The sequence below is a fragment of the Somniosus microcephalus genome, chromosome 22 (assembly GCF_052327205.1).
Source record: "Somniosus microcephalus isolate GS21.2 chromosome 22, FLI_Smic_1.0, whole genome shotgun sequence".
Taxonomy (NCBI): Eukaryota; Metazoa; Chordata; class Chondrichthyes; order Squaliformes; family Somniosidae; genus Somniosus; species Somniosus microcephalus.
In genome coordinates, this window is record NC_141008.1 from 20523663 (window position 1) to 20547165 (window position 23503).

At 45.5% G+C, this 23503-nt stretch overlaps 1 protein-coding gene across 1 annotated transcript in view; it reads right to left on the reverse strand.

Moving 5' to 3' along the window:
• orai2 (ORAI calcium release-activated calcium modulator 2) overlaps positions 1 to 22327 on the reverse strand; it is a 47028-nt gene extending 24701 nt beyond the window's left edge. Inside the window, exon 1 of the mRNA XM_085964270.1 lies at positions 22027 to 22327. Coding sequence (XP_085820396.1) covers positions 22027 to 22251 — 225 coding nt within the window. The 5' untranslated portion in view covers positions 22252 to 22327. The remainder of the gene's footprint in view (positions 1 to 22026) is intronic.
• Positions 22328 to 23503: the final 1176 nt, after the last annotated feature.

Consider the following 23503-nt stretch of genomic DNA (forward strand, 5'->3'; position numbering starts at 1 on the left):
TGGCAGCCAATTTGCACACAGCAAGCTCCCACCATCAGCAATGTGATAATGAGGTGTTGGTTTAGGGATAAATATTAGTCAGGACACTGGCGAGAACTCCCCTGCACATCTTTGAATAGTACCGTGGGATCTTTTATGTGCACCTAAGAGGACAGACGGGGCCTCAGTTTTGCATCTCATCTGAAAGACAGCACCTCCAACAGTGCAGCACTTCCACCTTGAAAAAGTGTAACATCCACACCGACACCTGGGAATCCCTGGCCCAAGACCGCACAAAGTGGAGGAGAAGCATCCGGGAAGGCGCCGAACACCTCGAGTCTCTTCGCCGGGAGCAAGCATAGAAACATAGAAGATAGGAGCAGGAGTAGGCCATTCGGCCCTTCGAGCCTGCTCCGCCATTCAACGAGATCATGGCTGATCATCCAAACCCTAGCACCCGGTCCCTACACCGACAGCCATCCCACACAAGCCCTATCCCCGTAACCCCACATATTTAATCCCCCCTAACACTAAGGGCCAATTTTTTATCATGGCCAATCAACCTAAGCGGAAGCCAAGTGCAGGCAACGCAAGGAGCGCACGTCAACCCAAGCACCCCACCCACCCACCCCTTCAACCACCATCTGCCCCACCTGTGGCAGAGACTGTAGGTCCCGCATTGGACTCATCGGTCACCTGAGAACTCATTTTTAATGTGGAAGCAAGTCATCCTCGGTTCCGAGGGACTGCCCAAGAAGAAAGACTTCCTCAGTACTACACTGAAGCGTCAGACTAGATTGCGTGCTCAAATGCCTGGAGTGATACTTGAACCCACAACCTTCCGTGTCAGAGGTAAGAGTGATAACCACTGAGCCACAGCCGACACCTTATAACTTAGGCGCTTCTAGTTTTAAAAAAAAGTCTGCTGTTCCTCTTTACCATTATTTATAAGGAAGTTACATAGTTCTCAATAAGCAGCATTATATACCACTAGAGACTGTCATTTAAGAGTTGTCAAGGTAAACTGGAAGAACTACTGACTTTTTAAAAACAGCGAGCCCAATTTGTATGCAAATTGCTGTCTGTGCTGTATAGTATCTTGCCTATGTTGGCTTGCATCAGTCAATTATTTTTCATTGTAACTAAATATGGACACTGGTTTAATCTATAAAAAATGGCCCAACAGTGTGATGGTTTCCATTATCCAAAATGACAAATGAAGATCCTACATATTTTTCTGGTAAGCAACTCATCATGATCGGGGTTAATCATCAGGCCTTGGCCTGCACTAATCTCAATGTAGTTGGAAATATAAGAGACCTGACCTTACAGACATTGTCATCAAGCCAACGACATGAGAAAATCGGTGTTGGAAAACAGCCTCAACAGTATACATATCATAAACCATTGTTTGTTTAATTATCACATTTACACAGAACAGCGCAGAAACATTTGGTTTAAACGTTTTAAATAAACCTTTACTGTCAAGACTTTGATTTTGTCTGTCTCATGACTTTTGCTGAAAAATACAAACTGCTCAATTGCACAACTCTGTTCATTCTATTGCCTTGCTGCCCTGAGGCTGCCTGGGGAACCCGATTGATAACTCAGATGAAAAAAAGGCCACGCCAAAGTATCAAAGGCTAGCTGGGGCCCACAGAACCATATCGTGCAAACACCACCTTTGAGAGGGATGGGGAGAAACCAGAAATAAGAAAGCTCTAGCATTTGAGTCTACTGCACCTTCATGCTCATGTTTTTTTTTGAGTTGGAGGGATGGGATGAAGGAAGTTAGTGTGACTTTACTTTTAAAAGTAAAAGGGCCATGTACAATAAGAACGGTAGCTGTCACTGGGTACAGTAGAATAGCTGAATCTCTTTACTTCCAGCTTCAGATGGCAAACAGACCTGTTAACTGCACACTTCATGCACTTACCACAAACACAGACAGAAAATTGCTTATGCATAATAAAATCACTATCTCTTAGCAGCAGCTGCAATTGATGTTCCTCTGTTGTACCAGCTGTCTGTGGTTTAAAGATTTGCAGTGTTTACATCTCATTTCAAACTGTGACACTGTAAAGGTCCCACATATTCTGTCTGGTTTCCAACAAGTGCTGACATATTAAGGTTATTACAATACAGTAGTGGGGTGTAAAACTTCCATGCAATGCCCACAAGTGGAATCATCCCACAGAACAAGTATAGATCCTGTCCTTCCAAACTTGGGTCGTTTCTGGAGAGCATTTGGAGTGGTGTAACACTGGGGTGAACTACACATCTATCACTGATGCTAGTAGAGTAACTCTTCTACAGAGATCCGGCTGCCTTATCTATAGTGCAACTCATCCAGAGAGACTTCACTGTCCTATCTACAGTGCAACTCATCCAGAGACTTCACTGTCCTATCTACAGTGCAACTCATCCAGAGACTTCACTGCCCTATCTACAGTGCAACTCATCCAGAGACTTCACTGCCCTATTTACAGTGCAACCCATCCAGAGCCTTCACTGTCCTATCTACAGTACAACCCATCCAGAGACTTCACTGTCCTATCTACAGTGCAACCCATCCAGAGACTTCACTGTCCTATCTACAGTGCAACCCATCCAGAGACTTCACTGTCCTATCTACAGTGCAACTAATCCAGAGACTTCACTGTCCTATCTACAGTACAACCCATCCAGAGACTTCACTGCCCTATCTACAGTACAACCCATCCAGAGACTTCACTGTCCTATCTACAGTGCAACCCATCCAGAGACTTCACTGTCCTATCTACAGTGCAACCCATCCAGAGACTTCACTGTCCTATCTACAGTGCAACTAATCCAGAGACTTCACTGTCCTATCTACAGTACAACCCATCCAGAGACTTCACTGCCCTATCTACAGTGCAACCCATCCAGAGCCTTCACTGTCTTACCTACAGTGCAACCCATCCAGAGACTTCACTGCCCTATCTACAGTGCAACTAATCCAGAGACTTCACTGCCCTATCTACAGTGCAACTAATCCAGAGGCTTCACTACCCTATCTACAGTGCAACCCATCCAGAGACTTCACTGCCCTATCTACAGTGCAACTAATCCAGAGACTTCACTGCCCTATCTACAGTGCAACTAATCCAGAGGCTTCACTGCCCTATCTACAGTGCAACTAATCCAGAGGCTTCACTGCCCTATCTACAGTGCAACTAATCCAGAGGCTTCACTGCCCTATCTACAGTGCAACTCATCCAGTTCCTTAGGTTTAAAAAAAAACAATTGTGCCTTTGTCATGATACCATTAGTTACAACATAAGCCCATTTTACTTAGCTAGAAATGGTGATGATTGATTGAAACATAAACTGCGAACTAGTCACAAACCCCTTGACTCATCTGCACTCAAGTGCTCCATATTTAAAGAAAGTCCGTAAAATAAAAAGGAAAAACTGCAAATGCTGGAAATACACAGGTCAATCAGCATCCATAAAAAGCAAGATAGATTGTGACATTTAAGCTGTGTACCGCTCATCGGAACTGAAGACAGAAGGGTACACATCTGAAACACCACACCCACAACCTGCTGTTTCAGTTACTGACTGACCTGCCCTGTATTTCCAGCAATTTGTGTTTCTTATTTTAAAAGGACTGCCCATCCTATAGGTACATTTCCACCTCAATCTTTTCAAGATACCTTACAGTAAGGAAACCTTGTGGCAGAGTAATTACCGCTTGTTGCGTCATACAGTGCGATATATAGGGTTGAACCTGCAATCCACGCGCCCCCCCCCCCCCCATAGCACCCCATACACACACACACACACACACAGACACAATGAGTTCTAGTCATGGTATATTGTCAGGGGAGATGGCAAACAGAGGCAGTGATGGATGAGAAAGGGACAAAAGAAGAACTGGTTTAACAGAGAGAAACTCAAATTACTCTTACACACACCCGATTGCCAGTTTCACAATGCACTACAATAAGTCTGAGAATAGCCAGCTCCTTCATCTGCCAACTCGTGTGCCCTACATACCCGTAGACTTACGGTGCATGGGGTAGAGAATTTAATGATATAAAAACATGAGAAAGTAGCTCCCCAAATGGCTCATTGGGTGAAAGCACTACATGGTGTGAAGGTGCCAGTTAGCAGATTGTAGCCCAGGCAGCAGGGTAGAGTACTAGAAATTGGCCTCTATGTTTTTGAGATAGAGAGGGGGATTAAAAAACTGGCTAGCTTTTGATCATTACATAGCCATTGGTGGAGGTCAGGCGTGGGCTTGACAATAATGCCCAAGGCAGCTGAATAACCTGCAGATGCTCACTCTGTCGGCCAGCAGTGCCTAGTGTTGGTTTGGTAGATGTCACTTTGAAACTCGGTCACTGTGGAAAAGGTGTTTAGCAGCCAGCTAAAGTCTACCTGACATAACGTGGCAAAGTGTTGGTATGATCATCCTGGAAACAGCCTTGAGAGATTCTGAAACACAATTTTAACTATATACAAAATCCAGGATTGGTTAAGTCTGTATTTTGAATCTAACTAGCGAGCAATCCAAAGCACAGGATGACCCCGTCTACTCAATTCCAGATAAAATGCACAAACTTACTCGAATCAAAAAAGTCAGTAGGGCATTCACTCTAGAAAAGGCAGACAGATGTATTTATACATCCTTCCATGTTCTCAGGACATCCCATAGCGTTGCACAGTCATTGAATTACTTTTTGCAGTAGCCAAATTGGATGCCGTAGGCCCCACAAACAGCAATGAGATTAATGACCAATTCATCGGTTTTGGTAATGTTGGTTGAGGGAAGAATGTTGGCCAGGTCACTGGGAAAACTTGCTGCTCTTCTTAAAAAGTAACATGGCACTTCTACCTCCACTGGAACAGGCAGACGAGGAAGGAAGGACAGCCAGAAATATTCTACAAAAAAAGGGCAGTAGGAAACTCTACAAGGAAGAGCAGGTGGAAATACTCTACAAAGAAGGGTAGATGGACATGACTCGAGTTAAAGCAGTGTTGTCCAACAAGTTAGCCACATGTGGATAATTAGGAATCCAGATGTGGCTAATTGCATTTCTGAATAGTAAATAAAAAATGTGCAATAGACCCCATCGTTGGGCATGTAATTTCAATACTCAATCGCATGGTGTAAGCATGTGCACTTTAACCTTTTTGTGCGTTTGTTGGGAAAATAGTAAGACTAAAAGCAGGGTGCGCGAGTGTTTGTTGATCATTGAGTGCTTTACTTTCTTGGTTACTGAAGGTGGTAGATGTTTGTTAAGTAAATATACACGAAGTAACTTTACCTGTATTGTGGGTGTGTGTAAGGCGTTTTCTACTAAAATGAGTACATGTGGTGAATATGGCACCACTGTAGCCACATCCGTGGCTAGTCAGCAACTTCTATTGGGTAACACGGAGTTAAAGGAACAATTAAAGAATACCTTCCTGTTTGGCAGTCATGTAGAGAGATCTTAGGTGAAAGAACTTGACAGTTTAAATTACAGGCTTAGCAAAATAAATGCAGTCTATATTTACATATAAGTACAACCTATTAGATTAGTTCTTAGACGTGATCGGTTTGTTATTTTATCATTTCAAGAAGACAAATAAAAACTCCGACTGTAAATACCTCCCTGTATTTTATTGTCGTTAGGCGACTTTATTCTTTAAGTAATAAATGTGCTTCATATTTTACACTCTAAACAAGATCTCGTGTTAGTCTATCCCACTTTTTGAAGTCTGGAAAGAATCTGAGGGTATAAGACAATCCAGTATGAATTAGCAAACAAGATTTGCTGTTGGCCATCCTAGGCAATATTACTAAAACTGGGCTTTGAGGGCCAGATTGCCAGGGCATGCAGGCTGCATGTGGCCCCACGGGTTGTTCCTTGGAGACTAATTGAGTGAGTAAGGTGTTGTAATGCTTCTGGTTCCCGTGAAACTGTAGCCAGCATGAGTCAACACTTTCAGTGGACGAGAAGGAGAAAAGTGGCAAAGGAACATTGGTCGTGTCAGGTACGAACGAGGGCAGGTCCGTAAGGTACAACAACACATACATAAGAGGGCAATGGAACATGTACTCTCACTGACGCGGTCGCTGCAAATTACATTCGAGAAGGGGGGGAAAAGATCAGTTTGCAACTCAAATCTATACTGGGGTTAATCTTACAGCTTAACATTCCAATTGCAGAGCTTCTTGTACCAAAAAATGTAACCTATCTTTTCTCTTTTAAACACTGACTGACCTGTGCATTTCCAGCATTATCTGCTTCTAACAAGACATTACTGAGAGGGCAATAGAAAGGTAAGTTACAAAGAAAGATCAAGAAGTTTGAGATTGTTTTCTTTAGTAAAGTCTACTTGAAGTAATAGACTTGAGGAACAGACTACCATGGAAGGCCATTGAAGTGGGCAGTACCAATGGGTTTAAGAGGTAAATCGATGTGAAGACAAGGGATTGAGGGTATGGCAAGAGACTTCTATTCTGAAAATGTTTTATACACATAAATTAAAACTCCTCAGAAAAATCTGAATATAAAGTGCCAAGAGTGCATTAGAGCCCACAATAGCGCCAGACTCATTGGATTTATATGCATTCTTTTTGTGAGAAAGTTTGGCGAGGAGCCAGGGCCCATACTGTAGGGCATCACACTAGGTGCGAAAGGAGGAGAGAGGACGAGGCAATTCAGAATAATCAAATAGCGATTAGGTGACAAAACTTGCATTTTAGAAACCTGTAGATTGTAGGAAGGAGGGAAGATTGAGAGATATGGCGTTCTACAGCTTTGAGGACCTGGGAAAGAATGAGTTGGAATGGGAGAGTCTTCAGTTCAACATGATGATAAAGATGGCAGTAGAGTGTGATGATCTGTGTATTTGTTGGAGCGACATTTCACTTAGTCATATTTTGATGTGTGCATTGTGTAAAACAGATTAACAAAATGAGAAAAATTTGACGCATAATTTCTGTTTCCCAACCAGTCTACACCTGATAACAAAATTAAGTGCCAGAAATGTGAAATATCAGACAATTTGAATTGGCTTTGAATTAGAGCAGACTGTCGTAGTTTTTTGGTAGGAGTGCAATGCTGATTGATGGTCGCTGGTATAAAGTGAGTTTTTACATTGGTTGCTGGCAGCTGTTTGTATGAAGTGAATACTCATTTTTTAAGCAGTGGCTTCCTAGTGCACTGTGCATGGAATGCCTTTTGATATCTTGTGTTACGGAGCTATGATAAATCAGGCAACCGGTTGTGCAAAAGGGAATTCTATTAAAGGGGAAAGAAGCCCACTCCTATCCTTACAAAGCAACACATCCTCCAAATTCATGTGAGCTCACCGATATCAAAGTTTTGCATCTGTGAGAACGTATCACATGATTGTAAAATGCTTCCAGCATTTTCCACACAGCTAACAACCACACCCCAAAAATCAATTCCACAAAAAGTCTTGCGTTTATTTATATTATTACATCTCTCAGAAATATCACATTGCATTTCACAATGGATTACATTGCGATCCAGTGACACCACTTATATAGGCAAATGTCGCAGCTATTTTGCACACACAGATCCCATAAATGGCAACGTAGGACCAGTTAATCTGGTTTGGGTGGTATTGGTTGAGGGATGAATGTTGGCCAAAATTATCTACAGAACTACTTGTTCTTTGATTAGCGCTACAGACTTTTAAACATCCACCTGATTCCGCAGAGCAGGTAGACAGGACCACAGTTTAACATCTCATTTAGAGAACGGCACACTCTACAATGAAGCACCTCCTTGGTACTGCTCTGAAGTGTCAGCCTAGATCATGTGCACAAATCCTGGGTAGGTGGCTTGAACCTTCTGATCCAGAAGTAGGAATATTACCAACTGAGCCCTGCTGACAACTTAAGACAAAGGCAGCTATTATTCTTTACTTTTAACTTTGCACCCATACTTCCCAGTTACTCTAATTGCCTTGTTTATTATCTACTCCACCTGAATTTTCAGCTTTTTATTTTCAGTATTCCAAGATCTTTTTAAATTACTTTTTTCTACGTACAGCCAGGTCCTGACTGACTGAGTCTCGCTCCTCTGCCAGATCCAATCCAAGACATGTCTCCCCTCCAAGCTCAGCTGTGAACCTGTGCTTTAGCAAATCAGAAATTAATAAAGAGCGTAAGTCAAAGGAGCAAAAGGGCAGAAAGAAAAAAAAAAGATGCAAAGTGTAGTGTGTGTGCCTTTAAGTCAGAACTACTTTTACAGCTCCTGTATACTGTAGTACCGGCAGTGACCACACCGGTATATAAGCTTTGCGCATGCCTCTGTACCCCCAGTCTAGAGATTACCCTCCTCCAGTAAAGACCTGTTATTTGTTAATGTACAGCATCCGTGTGATTATTTATCCATTGAACCATGGATCTAACACAAAGCAAATCCTAAAGGTAAAAAAAAAACACAAAATGAGAAGGAACTCTGTGGCAGGCAGATAAAGAGAGAGACAGAGGAAAATACAGGCAGATAGAGAGATACACAAACTGTATGGCTAAATATGGGGTGCATACAGAAGAGTGTGGGGGGAGTGAAGGACAGACTTACAGAAAGAGGGTGACAGAAAATCTTGTTTCAGACAGATTTATATAGAGATGATGAGAAGAAAAAGTGTTAAAGCTGTAAAAGAAGTCAAGGAGGGAGACGGAGAGTTGAAGACCGAGAGAAATAGACCGAAGAATTAGAGCATGGGCGATGAGCAGAGATAGTTACAGGAAGAGATGAGCACAGGAAGTTTATGTTTCTCTATGTCGGTGGTCAACTAGCTACTAAATATTTTCATTTCATTGACCGCAATTTTTTAAAAATTAATTACTTTTAAGTCAACAGCTTCTCCTACCCCAACATCCATATTTTGGGAAAGTTCAATAAATCTTTCCCATAAACTGGCCCATAAAGGGTGAATGAATGCCTGTATAAAACAGTGACAAGTAGAGAAAAACAACATTGAGTAAGAGGCGTTGCGACAAAAAAATGAACAACAGGAGAAAACCACAAGATGTTCACAGAAGTTGTAAAATGGAATGTCTAATCCTGACAATAGGAAGTAGATGATAATCAGATTTTTTACCCACAGCGGAGCTATAATGAGTAGCAGGGTCCTCTAGGACCTAGTACCTCTGCTGCATGCATCGGTGATAACCGATTAGGGGGCCGCCTGTGTGATGTCTACTAGCCCATTGTAATACAAAATGAAGTGACACTGGCACCTCCAGAGATTCACCTCACAAGGTGGCTAGTGTAAATGGCCACCATTTTAGAATTATAGAAACTTACAGCACCAGACAGAGACCATTCGGCCCATCGTGCCCGTGCTGGCTCTTTGGAAGAGCAGTCGTGCTCAGTCTCACCTCCCCCCCCCCCCCCTCCCGCTTTTTGTCCGTAACCCAGTAAATTCCTCATCCTCAAGTACCTGTCCAACTCACTTCAAATTATTGCTGCAATCAGCTTCCACCACCTCTTCAGGTAGAGCATTACAGATCCTGACAACTCAGTGAAAACATCTCATCTCCCCTCTAGATCTTTTCCCAATGATTTTGAATATATGACCCCTAGTTATTGACCCACTCGCCAGAGGGAATATTTTTTCCCTATTAAAACCTCTCATTTTGTTGTGTTTATTTTGTGTTTAAGATATGGGTAACAGTGGCAAGGTAACATTTACTGCCCACCCCTAGTTACCTTGAACACATCAAGAGTCAACCATATAGTGTGGCACTGGAGTCATGTGTAGGGTAGGTTCCTTTCCTCGAAGGACATTGGTGAACCGGTTGGGTTCCCACGAAAATCCAGCACCTTTCAAGGTCATTTTTCTGGTGCCCGCCTACAAATTAGTTACTGAACTCAGTTTCACAATTCCATGATGGGGTTTGAACTCACGACCTCTAGTGCAGTGCCATAAAGAAAAGCAAGAACTTGCATTTATACAGTGCTGTTCACATTCTCAAGACATCCCAAAGCGCTTTAAAGCCAATGAATTACTTTTGAAATGTAATCACTGTTAGTTTGCAGGCAAATGTCGAAGCTAATTTGCACACAGCAAGGTCCCACAAACAACAATAAAACAAATCACTGGTTAATCGGTTTCTGGTGGTGCTGAGAAATAAATGTCACCCTGGACACCAGGAGATCGTCCCTGCTCTTCTTTGAATAGTGCAGTGGTATCTTTTACGTCCACCTGAAAGGGCATACAGAGTGCCTCTGTACAACAGCTCATCTGAAAGACGGCACCTCCGACAATGCAGCATTCCCCTCAGTACTACACTGAAGTGTCAGCCTAGATTATGTGTTCAAATCCTGCAGTGAGACTTGAACTCACAACCTTCAAACTCAGGGCGAAGAGTGCTACCACTGAGCTAAGGCTGATACTTATACCCAAGAGGATTACAATGGCTGTGGGTGGACCACCAGGAATGCGCACTGATGCGATTTTTACATGGTCGGCTGAATGAATCACTCAACATCAGTGGTTAATGGTAAAGCGGTGCGGCTGCTCCAGTGTGGTCTGAACTGACAGGGTGAATGCAGAACACCAGCAGCCTTTGTATGTGTAATGAAATCTGTTTGTCTTGCCTGTCTTCGTTTTGCATTCATGTATATTACCCTCCCCCACAGTGTATAGTTTCACTTCCTCTTTCCTGACTAACCTGGAAGGTTCCAGGTCTTGGCTCTTGGCTCCGCCCCTGACTTCTCTTACATAAAGATCCCAGGATCTGTATGACTCATTCCTGTGAGCCAGTCAGTGTGTTGAGATGTTAGCTCTGATCTTAGTGATTAAAAGCCAACTTGTTTAAGTTAATAACTTCTAGTTTTGTGGTTATTGAAGGCACATCAATTTTAATCACTAAAGAATACTAGGATGGATCGACTCCTAAAACCAGAGCGTCTGGACTTGGATCCACATTCTGCTGAAGCATCAAATCAATTTGGACACTGGCTCAAATGCTTCGAACTCTTCGCGAGGGCCTCATCCGCTAGCGAGGTAGATAAACTGAGTCTACTGACTACTCGCGTTAGTCATCGGATTTATTCGTTCATCCGGGACGCCACCTCTTACACGGAGGCCATCACTATCCTGAAGGCCCAATACCAGAGGCCAGTAAACAAAGTGTACGCCAGACATCTGCTGGCTACACGCAGGCAGCGACCTGAGGAATCAATGGACGATTTCTTACAGGGCCTAAAGGACTTGGTCCGGGACTGTAACTGCAAGGCCGTGACGGCCAACGTGTACTCTGACGAATTGGTTCACGATTCCTTCATCACGGGCCTCAAATCAAATTATATCCGGCAGAGACTGCTGGAGGAGGTGGTCCTGGGCTTAAAAAAGGCAGTGGCCACTGCGCGATCACTGGACGTAGCCCAGAAAAACTCTGACTCTTATTCTTCCGGCCATGCGGCCCTCACCGCCTCGTGCGCGCCGAGCGGGCCGCCATCTTGGAATCAGCCATCTTCCCCATCCAGGTCTCAGACCAGCTCTACACCGCCGGAAACCCCACACAGACGTTCACCCAGGAGTCCTACTACAGCGGCAATGTCTCGAGGCCCGAAATGCTACTTCTGCGGCCAGGCCAAGCACCCCAGACAACGATGCCCAGCGAAGGACGCTACATGCTTCAAATGTAAGAAAAAGGGGCATTTTAGCAAAGTCTGCAGGGGGAATCCGATTTCCAACTCCGTCACCGCCTCGTGCGTGCCGTGTGGGCCGCCATCTTGGGATCCGCCATCTTTTCCTGACTCAACGGCCACCCAGGGCCCAACAGTGGCTTCGATCACGGTGGATCAATCCAGGCCACACCTGTTGACAAAATCCATGATGGACATACAGGTAAACGGGAATTTAACGAAATGTTTAATTGACTGTGGGAGTACCGAGAGTTTTATCCACCCTAGCCTGGTATGGCGGCACTCATTAACGGTAACCCCTACACGGAGCAGAATTGCTGTGGCTGCTAAGCCCCACACTTCGGACATTTTGGGCTACTGTGTGGTAACACTGACTGTAAAAGGCACGGACTACAAGGATTTTAAACTCCTCGTGATGCCAGAACTCTGTGTTAATGTAATCTTGGGCCTGGACTTCCAGTGCCACCACGAAAGTGTCACGCTAGCATATGGCAGGTCCCAGCTGCCACTCACAGTCTGTGGCCTATCAACCTTAAAAATCAGCCCGCCCTCTTTATTCGCTAATCTCGCTCCGAACTGTAGGCCCATAGCGACCAAAAGTAGACGGTACAGTCTGGAAGACAGACACTTTATCAAGGCGGAAGTGGACAGACTCCTGCGGGAAGGCATTATTGAATGCAGTACCAGTCCGTGGCGTGCCCAAGTAGTCATAGTTAAAAATAGCGAAAAGAAACGGATGGTAATTGACTACAGCCAGACTGTTAATATTTATACCCAGCTGGACGCCTACCCTTTACCCCGCATATCAGAAATGGTCAACCAGATTGCGCAATACCGAGTCTTCTCGACTATCGACCTCAAATCTGCGTATCACCAGCTCATTAGAACGGAGGACCGCCCATACACCGCCTTTGAGGCGAACGGACGCCTCTACCATTTTCTCAGAGTGCCCTTCGGGGTAACAAATGGGGTCTCGGTCTTCCAACGTGAGATGGACCGCATGGTTGACGAGAATAAACTACAAGCTACCTACTCCTATCTCGACAATGTCACTATCTGCGGGCACAACCAGCAAGACCACGATCTAAATCTTGCGAGATTTTTAAAAACTGCCCTAAAGCTGAATCTAACCTACAACGAAGACAAATGTGTTTGCGTGGGTTTTCTCCGGGTGCTCCGGTTTCCTCCCACAGTCCAAAGATGTGCGGGTTAGGTTGATTGGCTATGATAAAAATTGACCCTTAGTGTTAGGGGGATTAAATATGTGGGGTTACGGGGATAGGGTGGGATATGTGTTGGTGTAGGGGTTACGGGGATCGGGTGGGATATGTGTCGGTGCAGGCTCGATGGGCCGAAATGGCCTCTATCTGCACTGTGAGGTTTCTGTGATTTTCTGTGAACACAACCCGTCTCTGTATCCTCGGCTGTGTGGTGGAAGATGGGGTAATTGGACCGGACCCTGACCGATTACACCCCCTAAAGGAACTGCCCCTGCCACACAATCCCAAAGCTTTAAAAAGGTGCCTGGGATTTTTTTTCGTATTATGCCCAATGGGTGCCCAATTACTCTGATAAGGCCCGACCCCTCATTAAATCGACGTCCTTCCCACTATCAGCTGAAGCTCGGGAGGCTTTCACCAGTATCAAACAGGACATTGAAAGGGCTGCACTGTGTGCAGTGGACGAAAGCATTCCCTTTCAAGTCGAAAGCGATGCGTCAGACTTTCCTTTAGCTGCGACCCTCAATCAGGCTGGGAGACCTGTGGCCTTCTTCTCCCGAACCCTTCAAGGACCTGAAATCAGGCACTCTTCTGTCGAGGAGGCGGCACAGGCTATAGTGGAGGCAGTGCGGCACTGGAGACACTACCTAGCTGGCAAACGTTTCACCCTGCTCACCGACCAGCGGTCGGTGGCCTTCATGTTTAATAACAAAGGGGGAAAATCAAGAATGACAAAATACTCAGGTGGAGGATCGAACTATCCACGTTCGACTATGATATTATGTACAGGCCGGGAGCCCTTAATGAACCCCCAGACGCCCTATCGCGGGGAATGTGTGCCAGCATTCATACGGACAAATTACAGGGTCTCCACAATGACCTCTGTCACCCAGGGGTCACCCGACTATACCATTTTATAAAGTCCCACAATCTGCCCCACTCCATCGAGGAGGTCAGGGCAATGACCAGAGCCTGCTGCATCTGTGCGGAATGCAATGCTCGTTTCTACAGGCCTGACCATGCACACCTTATCAAAGCCACACGGCCATTCGAGCGCCTAAGTCTGGACTTCAAGGGACCCCTTCCCTCTGCCGACCGTAACGTATACTTCCTCAATATCATCGATGAATATTCCTGCTTCCCCTTCGCCATTCCCTGCCCAGACATGACCAGTGCCACGGTCATCAAGTGTCTCGGTAATCTATTCTGCATGTTTGGCATGCCGAACTACATACACAGCGATAGGGGGACGTCATTCATGAGTGACGAGCTGCGCCAATTCTTGCTCTCGAAGGGATAGCCACTAGCAGAACCACTAGCTACAACCCCCGGGGTAATGGGCAAGTGGAAAGGGAGAATGCTACTGTTTGGAAGGCTGTCACGTTAGCCTTAAAGTCAAAAGGCCTTCCGACCTCCCGCTGGCAGGAAGTCCTCCCAGACGTGCTCCACTCCATAAGGTCTCTGTTATGTACAGCCACTAACGCTACCCCTCACGAAAAGAGGTTCGTTTTCCCCCGGAAATCCACCTCGGGCATATCTCTACCCGCGTGGCTGATGTCTCCGGGGACAGTACTATTGCGGAAGCACGTGAGAGGCCATAAAACGGACCCCCTTGTGGAAAAGGTACAGCTCCTCCATGCAAACCCTCAGTACGCCTATATCGAATACTCTTGACGGGCGAGAGGACACTGTTTCCATAAAAGACCTCGCTCCCTCAGGGAGCGGAGAGAACGATGAGAGACTACCCGAGGAAGACCTACACCAAAAAGAGACAGGACGCCCAGAGGTATCAATACCCAACTTTAACCTGGAGGACACTGCAGATAACCTGGAAGACACTGCGGAGGCCCGGACAGCAGAGGAACCAGAATCCACTCCCCTAGAGGCACCCCAACCGGCTTTGCGCCGATCACCGAGAACCGCAAAACCTCCTGACAGACTCACTTATACCAACTTTTAAGAAACATCACCCCGATGGACTAAATCTAAAGAAGGGATGAATGTAATGAAATCTGTGTCGTGCCTGTATTCGTTTTGCACTCATGTATATTACCCTCCCCCACACGGTGTATAGTCTCACTTCCTCTTTCCTGACTAACCTGGAAGGTTCCAGGTCTTGGCTCTTGGCTCCGCCCCTGACTTCTCTTACATAAAGATCCCAGGATCTGTATGACTCATTCCTGTGAGCCAGTCAGTGTGTTGAGATGTTAGCTCTGATCTTAGTGATTAAAAGCCAACTTGTTTAAGTTAATAACTTCTAGTTTTGTGGTTATTGAAGGCACATCAGTATGGAATTCTGCCACCTAAATGGGGTGCAAGGTTAGGTTAGGACAGTTACCTCATTCACAACAGACGTATTTCCATGGAATGTACAGCGAGGACATCTAATTTCAATTACTGGAACTACTTGCAGGGCTATGGGACTAAATTGGACAGCTTATTCAAAGAGCTAGCACAGGTGTGACGGGCCGAATGGCCTCCTTCTGTGCTGTAAAATTCTATGATTCGACTTGTATTTGAAAATTCCTATGTTCACCATGTAACCTTTCTAAATCCACTTCATAGGAACAGGAGGCGGCCATTTGGCCCCTTGAGCCTGTTCCACCATTCAATGAGATCGTGTCTGATCTGCGATCTAGCTCCAAAAACCCAACTTTGCCCATATGCCTTAATACCGTTGGTTAACAAAAAGCTATCTATCTCCAATTTAAAAACAACTGATCTAGCATCAGTTGCTGTTTGCGGAAGAGAGTTCCAAAATTCTACCACCCTTTGTGTGTAGAAGTGTTTCCTAATTTCACTCCTGAATGGTCTGGCTCTAATTTTTAGATTATGGCCCCTAGTCCGAGACTCCCCAACCAGCAGAAATAGTTTCTATCTACCTTATCTGTTCCCCTTAATATCCTGAAAACTTCGATCAGATCACCCCTTAACCTTCTAAATTCTAGGGAATACAACCCTAATTTCTGTAACCTCGCCTCGTAATTTAACCCTTGAAGTCCGGGTATCATTCTGGTAATCCTACACTGCACTCCCTCCAAGGCCAATATATCCTTCCTAAGGTGTGGTGCCCAGAACTGCTCACAGTACTCCAGGTGTGGTGCCCAGAACTGCTCACAGTACTCCAGGTGTGGTGCCCAGAACTGCTCACAGTACTCCAGGTGTGGTGCCCAGAACTGCTCACAGTACTCCAGGTGTGGTGCCCAGAACTGCTCACAGTACTCCAGGTGTGGTGCCCAGAACTGCTCACAGTACTCCAGGTGTGGTACCCAGAACTGCTCACAGTACTCCAGGTGTGGTACCCAGAACTGCTCACAGTACTCCAGGTGTGGTGCCCAGAACTGCTCACAGTACTCCAGGTGTGGTACCCAGAACTGCTCACAGTACTCCAGGTGTGGTACCCAGAACTGCTCACAGTACTCCAGGTGTGGTCTAACCAGGGTTTTGTACAGCTGCAGCATAACTTCTACCAGCTTGTCCTCTAGATATAAAGGCTAGCATTCCATTAGCCTTTTAAATTATTTTCTGTACCTGTTCATGACATTTTAATGATTTATGTATCTGAACCCCCAAGTCTCTTTGGACATCCACTGTTTTTAGCTTTTCAGTATTTAGAAAGTACTATCCTTTTTAGGATGTGAATGACCTCACATTTGCTTACATTGAAATCCATTTGCCACAGTTTTGCCCATTCACTTAATCTATCAATATCCCTTTGTAATTTTATTCTTCCATCTACACTGCCGCCTATCTTTGTCTCATCGGCAAATTTGGATATGTGGCTTTCTATCCCATCAACCAAGTCATTAATAAATACTGTGAATAGTTGAGGCCCCAACACCGATCCCTGCGGAACACCACTAGTCACATCCTGCCAATTTGAGTACCTATCCATTATCCCGACTCTGTCTCCTGCCTGAGATAACAATCTCCTATGTGGGACTTTATCAAATGCCTTCTGGACGCAACAGACTAATTTGCAAATCACACTGCCCCTAACAGCAATGGAACCAAACCCCCGAAAGGAAGATAATGCATCATTAAACCCAACCACTCACCTCTGCACCTAATACAACAGCAACTTGTATTTATAAAGCACATTTAACGCAGTACAACATCCCAAGGTGCTTTCAGTTTGGTGGAAACAGAATAAGCTCGGCAGACTCATCAGACTGGATTTCCGTCGGCCCGTATCCAATTTAATTTAAATGTGTTACTGCTGGCACAAGTGGGTCACCACTGCTGTTAAAATAAAGGCAGTCGGAAAATCCAGGCTTCCAACTCACTCACAGGAAAGTTGCTTGTGAGTTACCAGCTCAGCCGACTCATGGGACATAAATCATATCCTACAGGCCTTCATAATACATTCCACAGAGAGGGATAGCATTCCAGGGTATTTACAAACTATGTAACCAGACACAGAATGACAAATACCAGTTAAGAGAGAAATGCAAGGTACATTGGTACTGAAAAACACAGCTGAACAATGAAGTGTGTATATTGTTAAAGATGAGGAAACAGAAGAAAGATTTGTACGCTATAGCTGACCGAGTGTTGAAATCGTTGGCAGAGGGTGTGACCTCAAAATATCATTACACAACTCTGGGGCTGCTCCCAAACAGTTTGCCTAAATTCAGTTCACACAACCTTGCACCCAACTTACAATAGTTTGCATTGATGTGAAGCTGAAACTACTCCACCTCATCACAATCAATGTGACCCATTATTCTCTCAGCCCACTGCCTAGAAACAATCTTTCTCTATGCTCATCCCAGCTGATTTCCCTTCTGAAGTTTCTCATTTCTCCAGTAATTCTGACACTATACTGTACTCAACCTTATACCTTGCGTTGTTTACAACTCTCCTTTTGTATCCCCTTTTACTCAGATACCTTGCTTTTGGCTTGGGTTTGAAGATTGCTTCAGCAAGTAACTCAATTAAATCTCCTCCAAACATTTCTCTAAAAGGGGAATAAATCAACACGGAAACTCAGCAGCTCTGCCTGAGTTCCAAGTAGAGTGGGCAGAGTGTAGGACAACTACCAATAGACAGAAACGCTCATTTAATTACTATTACGAACGTTTTCCCCATAAATCTAACTACTTAAGTTCTCCTCCACAATCTACTATTTCTACTGCATGTGCTCCCATACTAAATTACAAATTCAGGACTTTAGATATCAGCGGAGGGGTGAGATCATCTTAGACACAAATCAAACAGCTCGCTCAGGTTTCTTTCCTAGCAGAGCAATTTTCTCCCAAAGTGCTGAACCCAGCGGCACCACATAGTACATTACTATCAGAGGGCCAAAGTCAGCTGTTTTCCCACTCAGTCCCTCCATCGCTGCAATATTGAAATGCTGCTTTCGCCACAAGCCTCAACCGCTGCGGTTTGAAAACTGGAAACAGCCCAGCAGGACCGATACAATTGGGGCGATTTAAAAGCAGAGTCTGCCCAGAGGATTAAAAAGGAGATTGTAAAACGTCAGCAGCAGGAGTCTGGAGAGAACGCCGCCACTTAAATATCACAGAGCCGCAGGAGCAGAGCATTAGCAGGCAGGCATGCGCTGGCTGAAATGAAAAAGGACAGAGAAAATGTATTTGTGAACTCCAGCCGGCATAAGGATGTGAAGTTTGGTGGACAGACGCTTCATAATGCTCACCTTCGTCTTATAGGAGGGTCATGGATTTCTTAGTTTCGGGAATGGAATTTTGAGCCGCTAAGTATTACTATGTGAATAGATATGGCCGTTTCTTATGGCTTTATTCGGCAGTTTTTCATGGTTTTATATACAATCTGGTAGTTTATTAGACCTTTCTCCAAACAGGAGCTGTGATTCATCATCTGGTGCCAATACACAGAAATTAATCACCGCTACTAGATAGATAAAACCTTCATCCCATGTAGATGAAATTAGTGCTGCGAACTAGATTTCGGATGAGATGTTAAACCAAGGTCTTATCAGCCCACTCAGGCGGATGTAAAAGATCTGTGGCATTATTTGAGTAACAGGGGACTCCTGGTGTCCCGGACACCAGTTAGCCTTCAAGCATCACCACCAACACAGAGTAAATTTTTTTTTTTTTATTCATTGATGGGATGTGGGCGTCGCTGGCTGGCTAGGCCTGCATTTAGTGCCCATCCCCAATTGCCCTTGAGAAGATGGTGGTGAGCCGCCTTCTTGAACCGCTGCAGTCCATTTGGTGTAGGTACACCCACAATGCTGTTAGGGAGTTCCAGGATTTTGGCCCAGCGACAGTGAAGGAACGGCGATACAGGTCCAAGTCAGGATGGTGTGTGGCTTGGAGGGGAACTTGTAGGTAGTGATGTTCCCATGCGTCTGCTGCCCTTGTCCTTCTAAGTGGTAGAGGTCGCGGGTTTGGAAGGTGCTGTTGAAGGAGCTTTGGCGAGTTGCTGCAGTGCATCTTGTAGATGGTACACACTGCAGCCACAGTGCGCCGGTGGTGGAGGGAGTGAATGTTGAAGGTGGCGGATGGAGTGCCAATCAAGCGGGCTGCTTTATCCTGAATGGTGTCGAGCTTCTTGATTGTTGTTGGAGCTGCACTCATCCAGGCAAGTGGAGAGTATTCCATCACACTCCTGACTTGTGCCTTGTAGATGGTGGAAAGGCTTTGGGGAGTCATTTATTACTGCTGTTTTTAGGAACTTGCTGTGCGTAAGGCACCAAACACCTTGAGTCTCTTCGTTGGGAGCAAGCGGAAGCCAAGCGCAAGCAGCGCACGTCAACCCGAACACCCCCACGCACCCGACCTGTGACAGAGACTGTAGGTCCTGCATTGGACTCATCAGTCACCTGAGAACTCATTTTTAATGTGGAAGCAAGTCATCCTCGGTTCCGAGGGACTGCCTAAGAAGAGAAGAAGAAAGCTGTGCTTAAACCGGCTGCTGTGTTTGTCGACATTACAAGAGTGACTACAGCGCGTCAATCACTTTTGAAATGTAAAGTGCTTTGGGGCTTCCTGAGGATGTGACAGGCTCTATTATAGATGCAAGTTCTTTCTTGCTTATGATTCATCTCCAATACTTTGTAGAATATAGACAATGTACTTTTTCCATCAGTTTAACATCTCGACAAAGGTGCTGCAGGTCAGAAGACTGCCGCGGTCAGCAGGCCACCAGAAAAGGAGAATAATCGCTGGCTGATATCCAAGGTACGCAGAAACAGGTCTCTGATGTCCAAGTTGCAGAAAAATCCACAAATGAATAATTTACTTGCCAAATTTTGGAAAATGCAGCAGGACACGTCTCCTTGTACTCAAAGCACATGCACTTAAAACTCAGATGAAGGCTATATTTCAATCAAATTATTCTCAGGTCATAAATCATGCGAGTGATACGTGGTTTGTGGATTGAATTACAGCCCTGCTGCCTACAGAATCGTATAAAATTAGCACTTCTGGCAACAAAAGTGATGATGTAGCGTGATCGCAACAAAATGACGTGTCACCAAAATCGTTCACTGGCTTGTCAATAACTAATCCTACTCAATTAGGGGCTGTAAAAGCCAACATGACTCAGCTCTGAACCCCTGTGCGCACAGGCAGAGATTGAATCTGTTCGTATACTGATTTATAGTGGGGTGTTAGTGCTATCAGCTCCTGACACGGCGCTCCTCGGGCAACCTTAGAGCAAACCTGCCAGAGTGCAGAGACAAGCCATCCGGAAGAGCCATTTTGTTTGTAAACTAGATCTTCTGCCAACTTAACCTGGATGTTGCTGTATGTAGGGTCAACCCACTCAACCCCCCTCCCTCCGACAAAGTCATCGATCTGGAATGTTAACCCGACCTTCCTCTCTCCACAGATGCTGCCTGACCTGCTGAGTCTTTCCAGCATTTTCTGCTTCGGTTTCAGATTTCCAGCATCTACAGTATTTTGCTTTTGTTTCAATCATGGAACATAGGAACAGGAGGAGGCCATTTAGCCCCTCAAGCCTGTTCTGCCATTCAATGATCATGGCTGATCACTGTCCTAACTCCATATACCCACCTTTGGTTATATTGGAGGAATATGGGGGGGAGAGAAAAGAGAAAGTCAGCAAGTTGATTTACAGTCTAGTCTTAATTCAAATTACCCGATAATTTAAATTTTCAGCACTAAATTCCCACTTTGCTTTATTATTTATGCTGCTTAATTCAAAGCGCTGCAGAATTCAAATGCAAAACACTTAGTCAAATGCATTTTTCATTCCTTGTTATGAAGTTATGCCTGCACAGCAGAAATGTGATCGGATAATAACACCGATAACTGAATAGATATATCACAGTACCTGTGTAATGTTATCTAAGAAGTTTATCTGGTAGAATGCCAGGAAACAAGACTTCCATATAGATTACATAAATAATGGATATCTTGGACTGATTTGCTGTGCTATCAGTGGGGGTCCAGTATAACATAACAGCGGGCATGTAAAATTTTTGTAAGTGAGAAAAACACTCCAGGGCGCTTTTAAGATTTTGCCCTTCCAAAGCTAGGGCTGCAGGACTGTCATTCATAGTGGAAGTAATTTTAAATGATGAATTAATAAGCTATTGGCTGGAATATATTCCTTCAGTGTGTTACTATTAAGCAAAGCCTGCGACAGCACTCTTTACACAGCAGCACCCCTCTCTCTGGCCTCAGAAAGCATCAAGAGGCAGAGATGAATCGCGCGTTACAATCACGATCCAAACCCTCGGACCGACGACAACCATTAACTCACTCAGCCTTTTTAAAAAAAAAACACAATTTTGTTTTGGGGCTTTTGTTCCGTGTTGCTGGCAGCAGGCATCATGGGCGATAGCGAGTGCCCGAGTGTTTTATTCCAAGTGATGTGGGATAACGTCAATAATGACAGACCGATATAACAACAGAAAATGCTGGAAAAACTCAGCAAGTCAGGCAACATCCGTGGAGAGAACCGATAATTGTGGAGTAATCGTCACAGATTTAACCATGATAATACAGAAATAACATTTCCCCCTTCATCCTAACACATATGCCACACATTTCCCCCTTCACCTTAAAATTATTGGTGCTCCAAAAATAATGAGCTTAATTTAAAAATAATTGGCATATTTGCTGTAAGTACCATACAATCGTGCAAAGTGGGTTTTAATGTGAAACGCCCTCCAGCGATGCTGGACACTGGAGGCGGGCGGGCCGGTGACTCACCATGGCGAAGCCGGAGAGCAGCGCTGATGTCCGGCTGGACGCCTTGAGTTTGGCTCGGCTGAGGTAGAGCTTCCTCCAGGAGAGAGCCTGCACCGAGTGGTGGTTGGAGGAGACCAGCTCCAGGTAGCTGCGCCGAACCCAGTCCCGGTAGTCGGCGGCTCCTCCCTCGGGCTCCGAGCACGGAGGAGCGGGAGAGCCGGCCGGCGCTGACCGCTCGGAGCTCATAGCAACGGCCGGGGCGGCAAGCTCGACACACAGCGTGCCCGCGCCCGTGCGCGTTCTCGTGTCCTGGCGGCGCGCGCCCCGCCCCCAAATCAACAGGCACGCCCCCTGGCGGCGCGCCTCGTGCTGCGCGCCGCCGGCGCCAGGGGGCGTGCCTCACTCCCGAGTGTCCAGTGCCGCCACCGCGCATGCTCAGCGAGAGCTTGCAGAAGTTACTGCTTCCAACCACCCACCAGCAGGCTAGGCTGGTGTACTGGGCTGTACTCTGGGCAGGTGCTGGTCTTAATGGGCTGTACTGGTGTGTACTCTGGGCAGGTGCTGGTATTAATGGGCTGTACTGGTGTGTACTCTGGGCAGGCGCTGGTCTTAATGGGCTGTACTGGTGTGTACTCTGGGCAGGTGCTGGTCTTAATGGGCTGTACTGGTGTGTACTCTGGGCAGGCGCTGGTCTTAATGGGCTGTACTGGTGTGTACTCTGGGCAGGTGCTGGTCTTAATGGGCTGTACTGGTGTGTACTCTGGGCAGGTGCTGGTCTTAATGGGCTGTACTGGCGTGTACTCTGGGCAGGTGCTGGTATTAATGGGCTGTACTTGTGTGTACTACAACAACAACAATTTGTATTTCTATAGCACCTTTAATGTAGTACAACATCCCAAGGCGCTTCACAGGAGCGTTATCAAACAAACATTTGACACCGAGCCGCATAAGGAGATATTAGGACAGATGACCAAAAGCTTGGCCAAACAGGTAGGTTATAAGGAGTGTGTTAAAGGAAGAAAGAGAGCGATTTAGGGAGGGAATTCCAGAGCTTCGGGCCTTCCAGAGCCAATGCTGGAGCAATTAAAATTGGGAATGCTCAAGAGGCCAGATTTGGAGGAGCACAGAGATGTGGGGTGGGGGGTAGGTGGCGGGTTGTAGGGCTGGAGGAGATTAGAGATAGGGAGGGGCGAGGCCACGGAGAGATATGAAAACGTGGATGAGAATTTTAAAATCAAGGCGTTGCTTAACCAGAAGTCAATGTAGGTCAGCGAGCAGGTATGGGTATTAATGGTCAGGAGTGGTATTTACAATGGGCAGGTACTGATATTAATGGTCAGGACTGGTGTATAAGAAAGACACATTTATAGAGCGCCTTTCACAACCTTACTGTGGGTGAGGTTACTCAGACATTGTTCCCTCATGTGAGTGACGGTAACCAACCATTATCCTTGCTATTTTGACCCTCAAAATGGAAGATTGAAGCAGGAAACCTGAT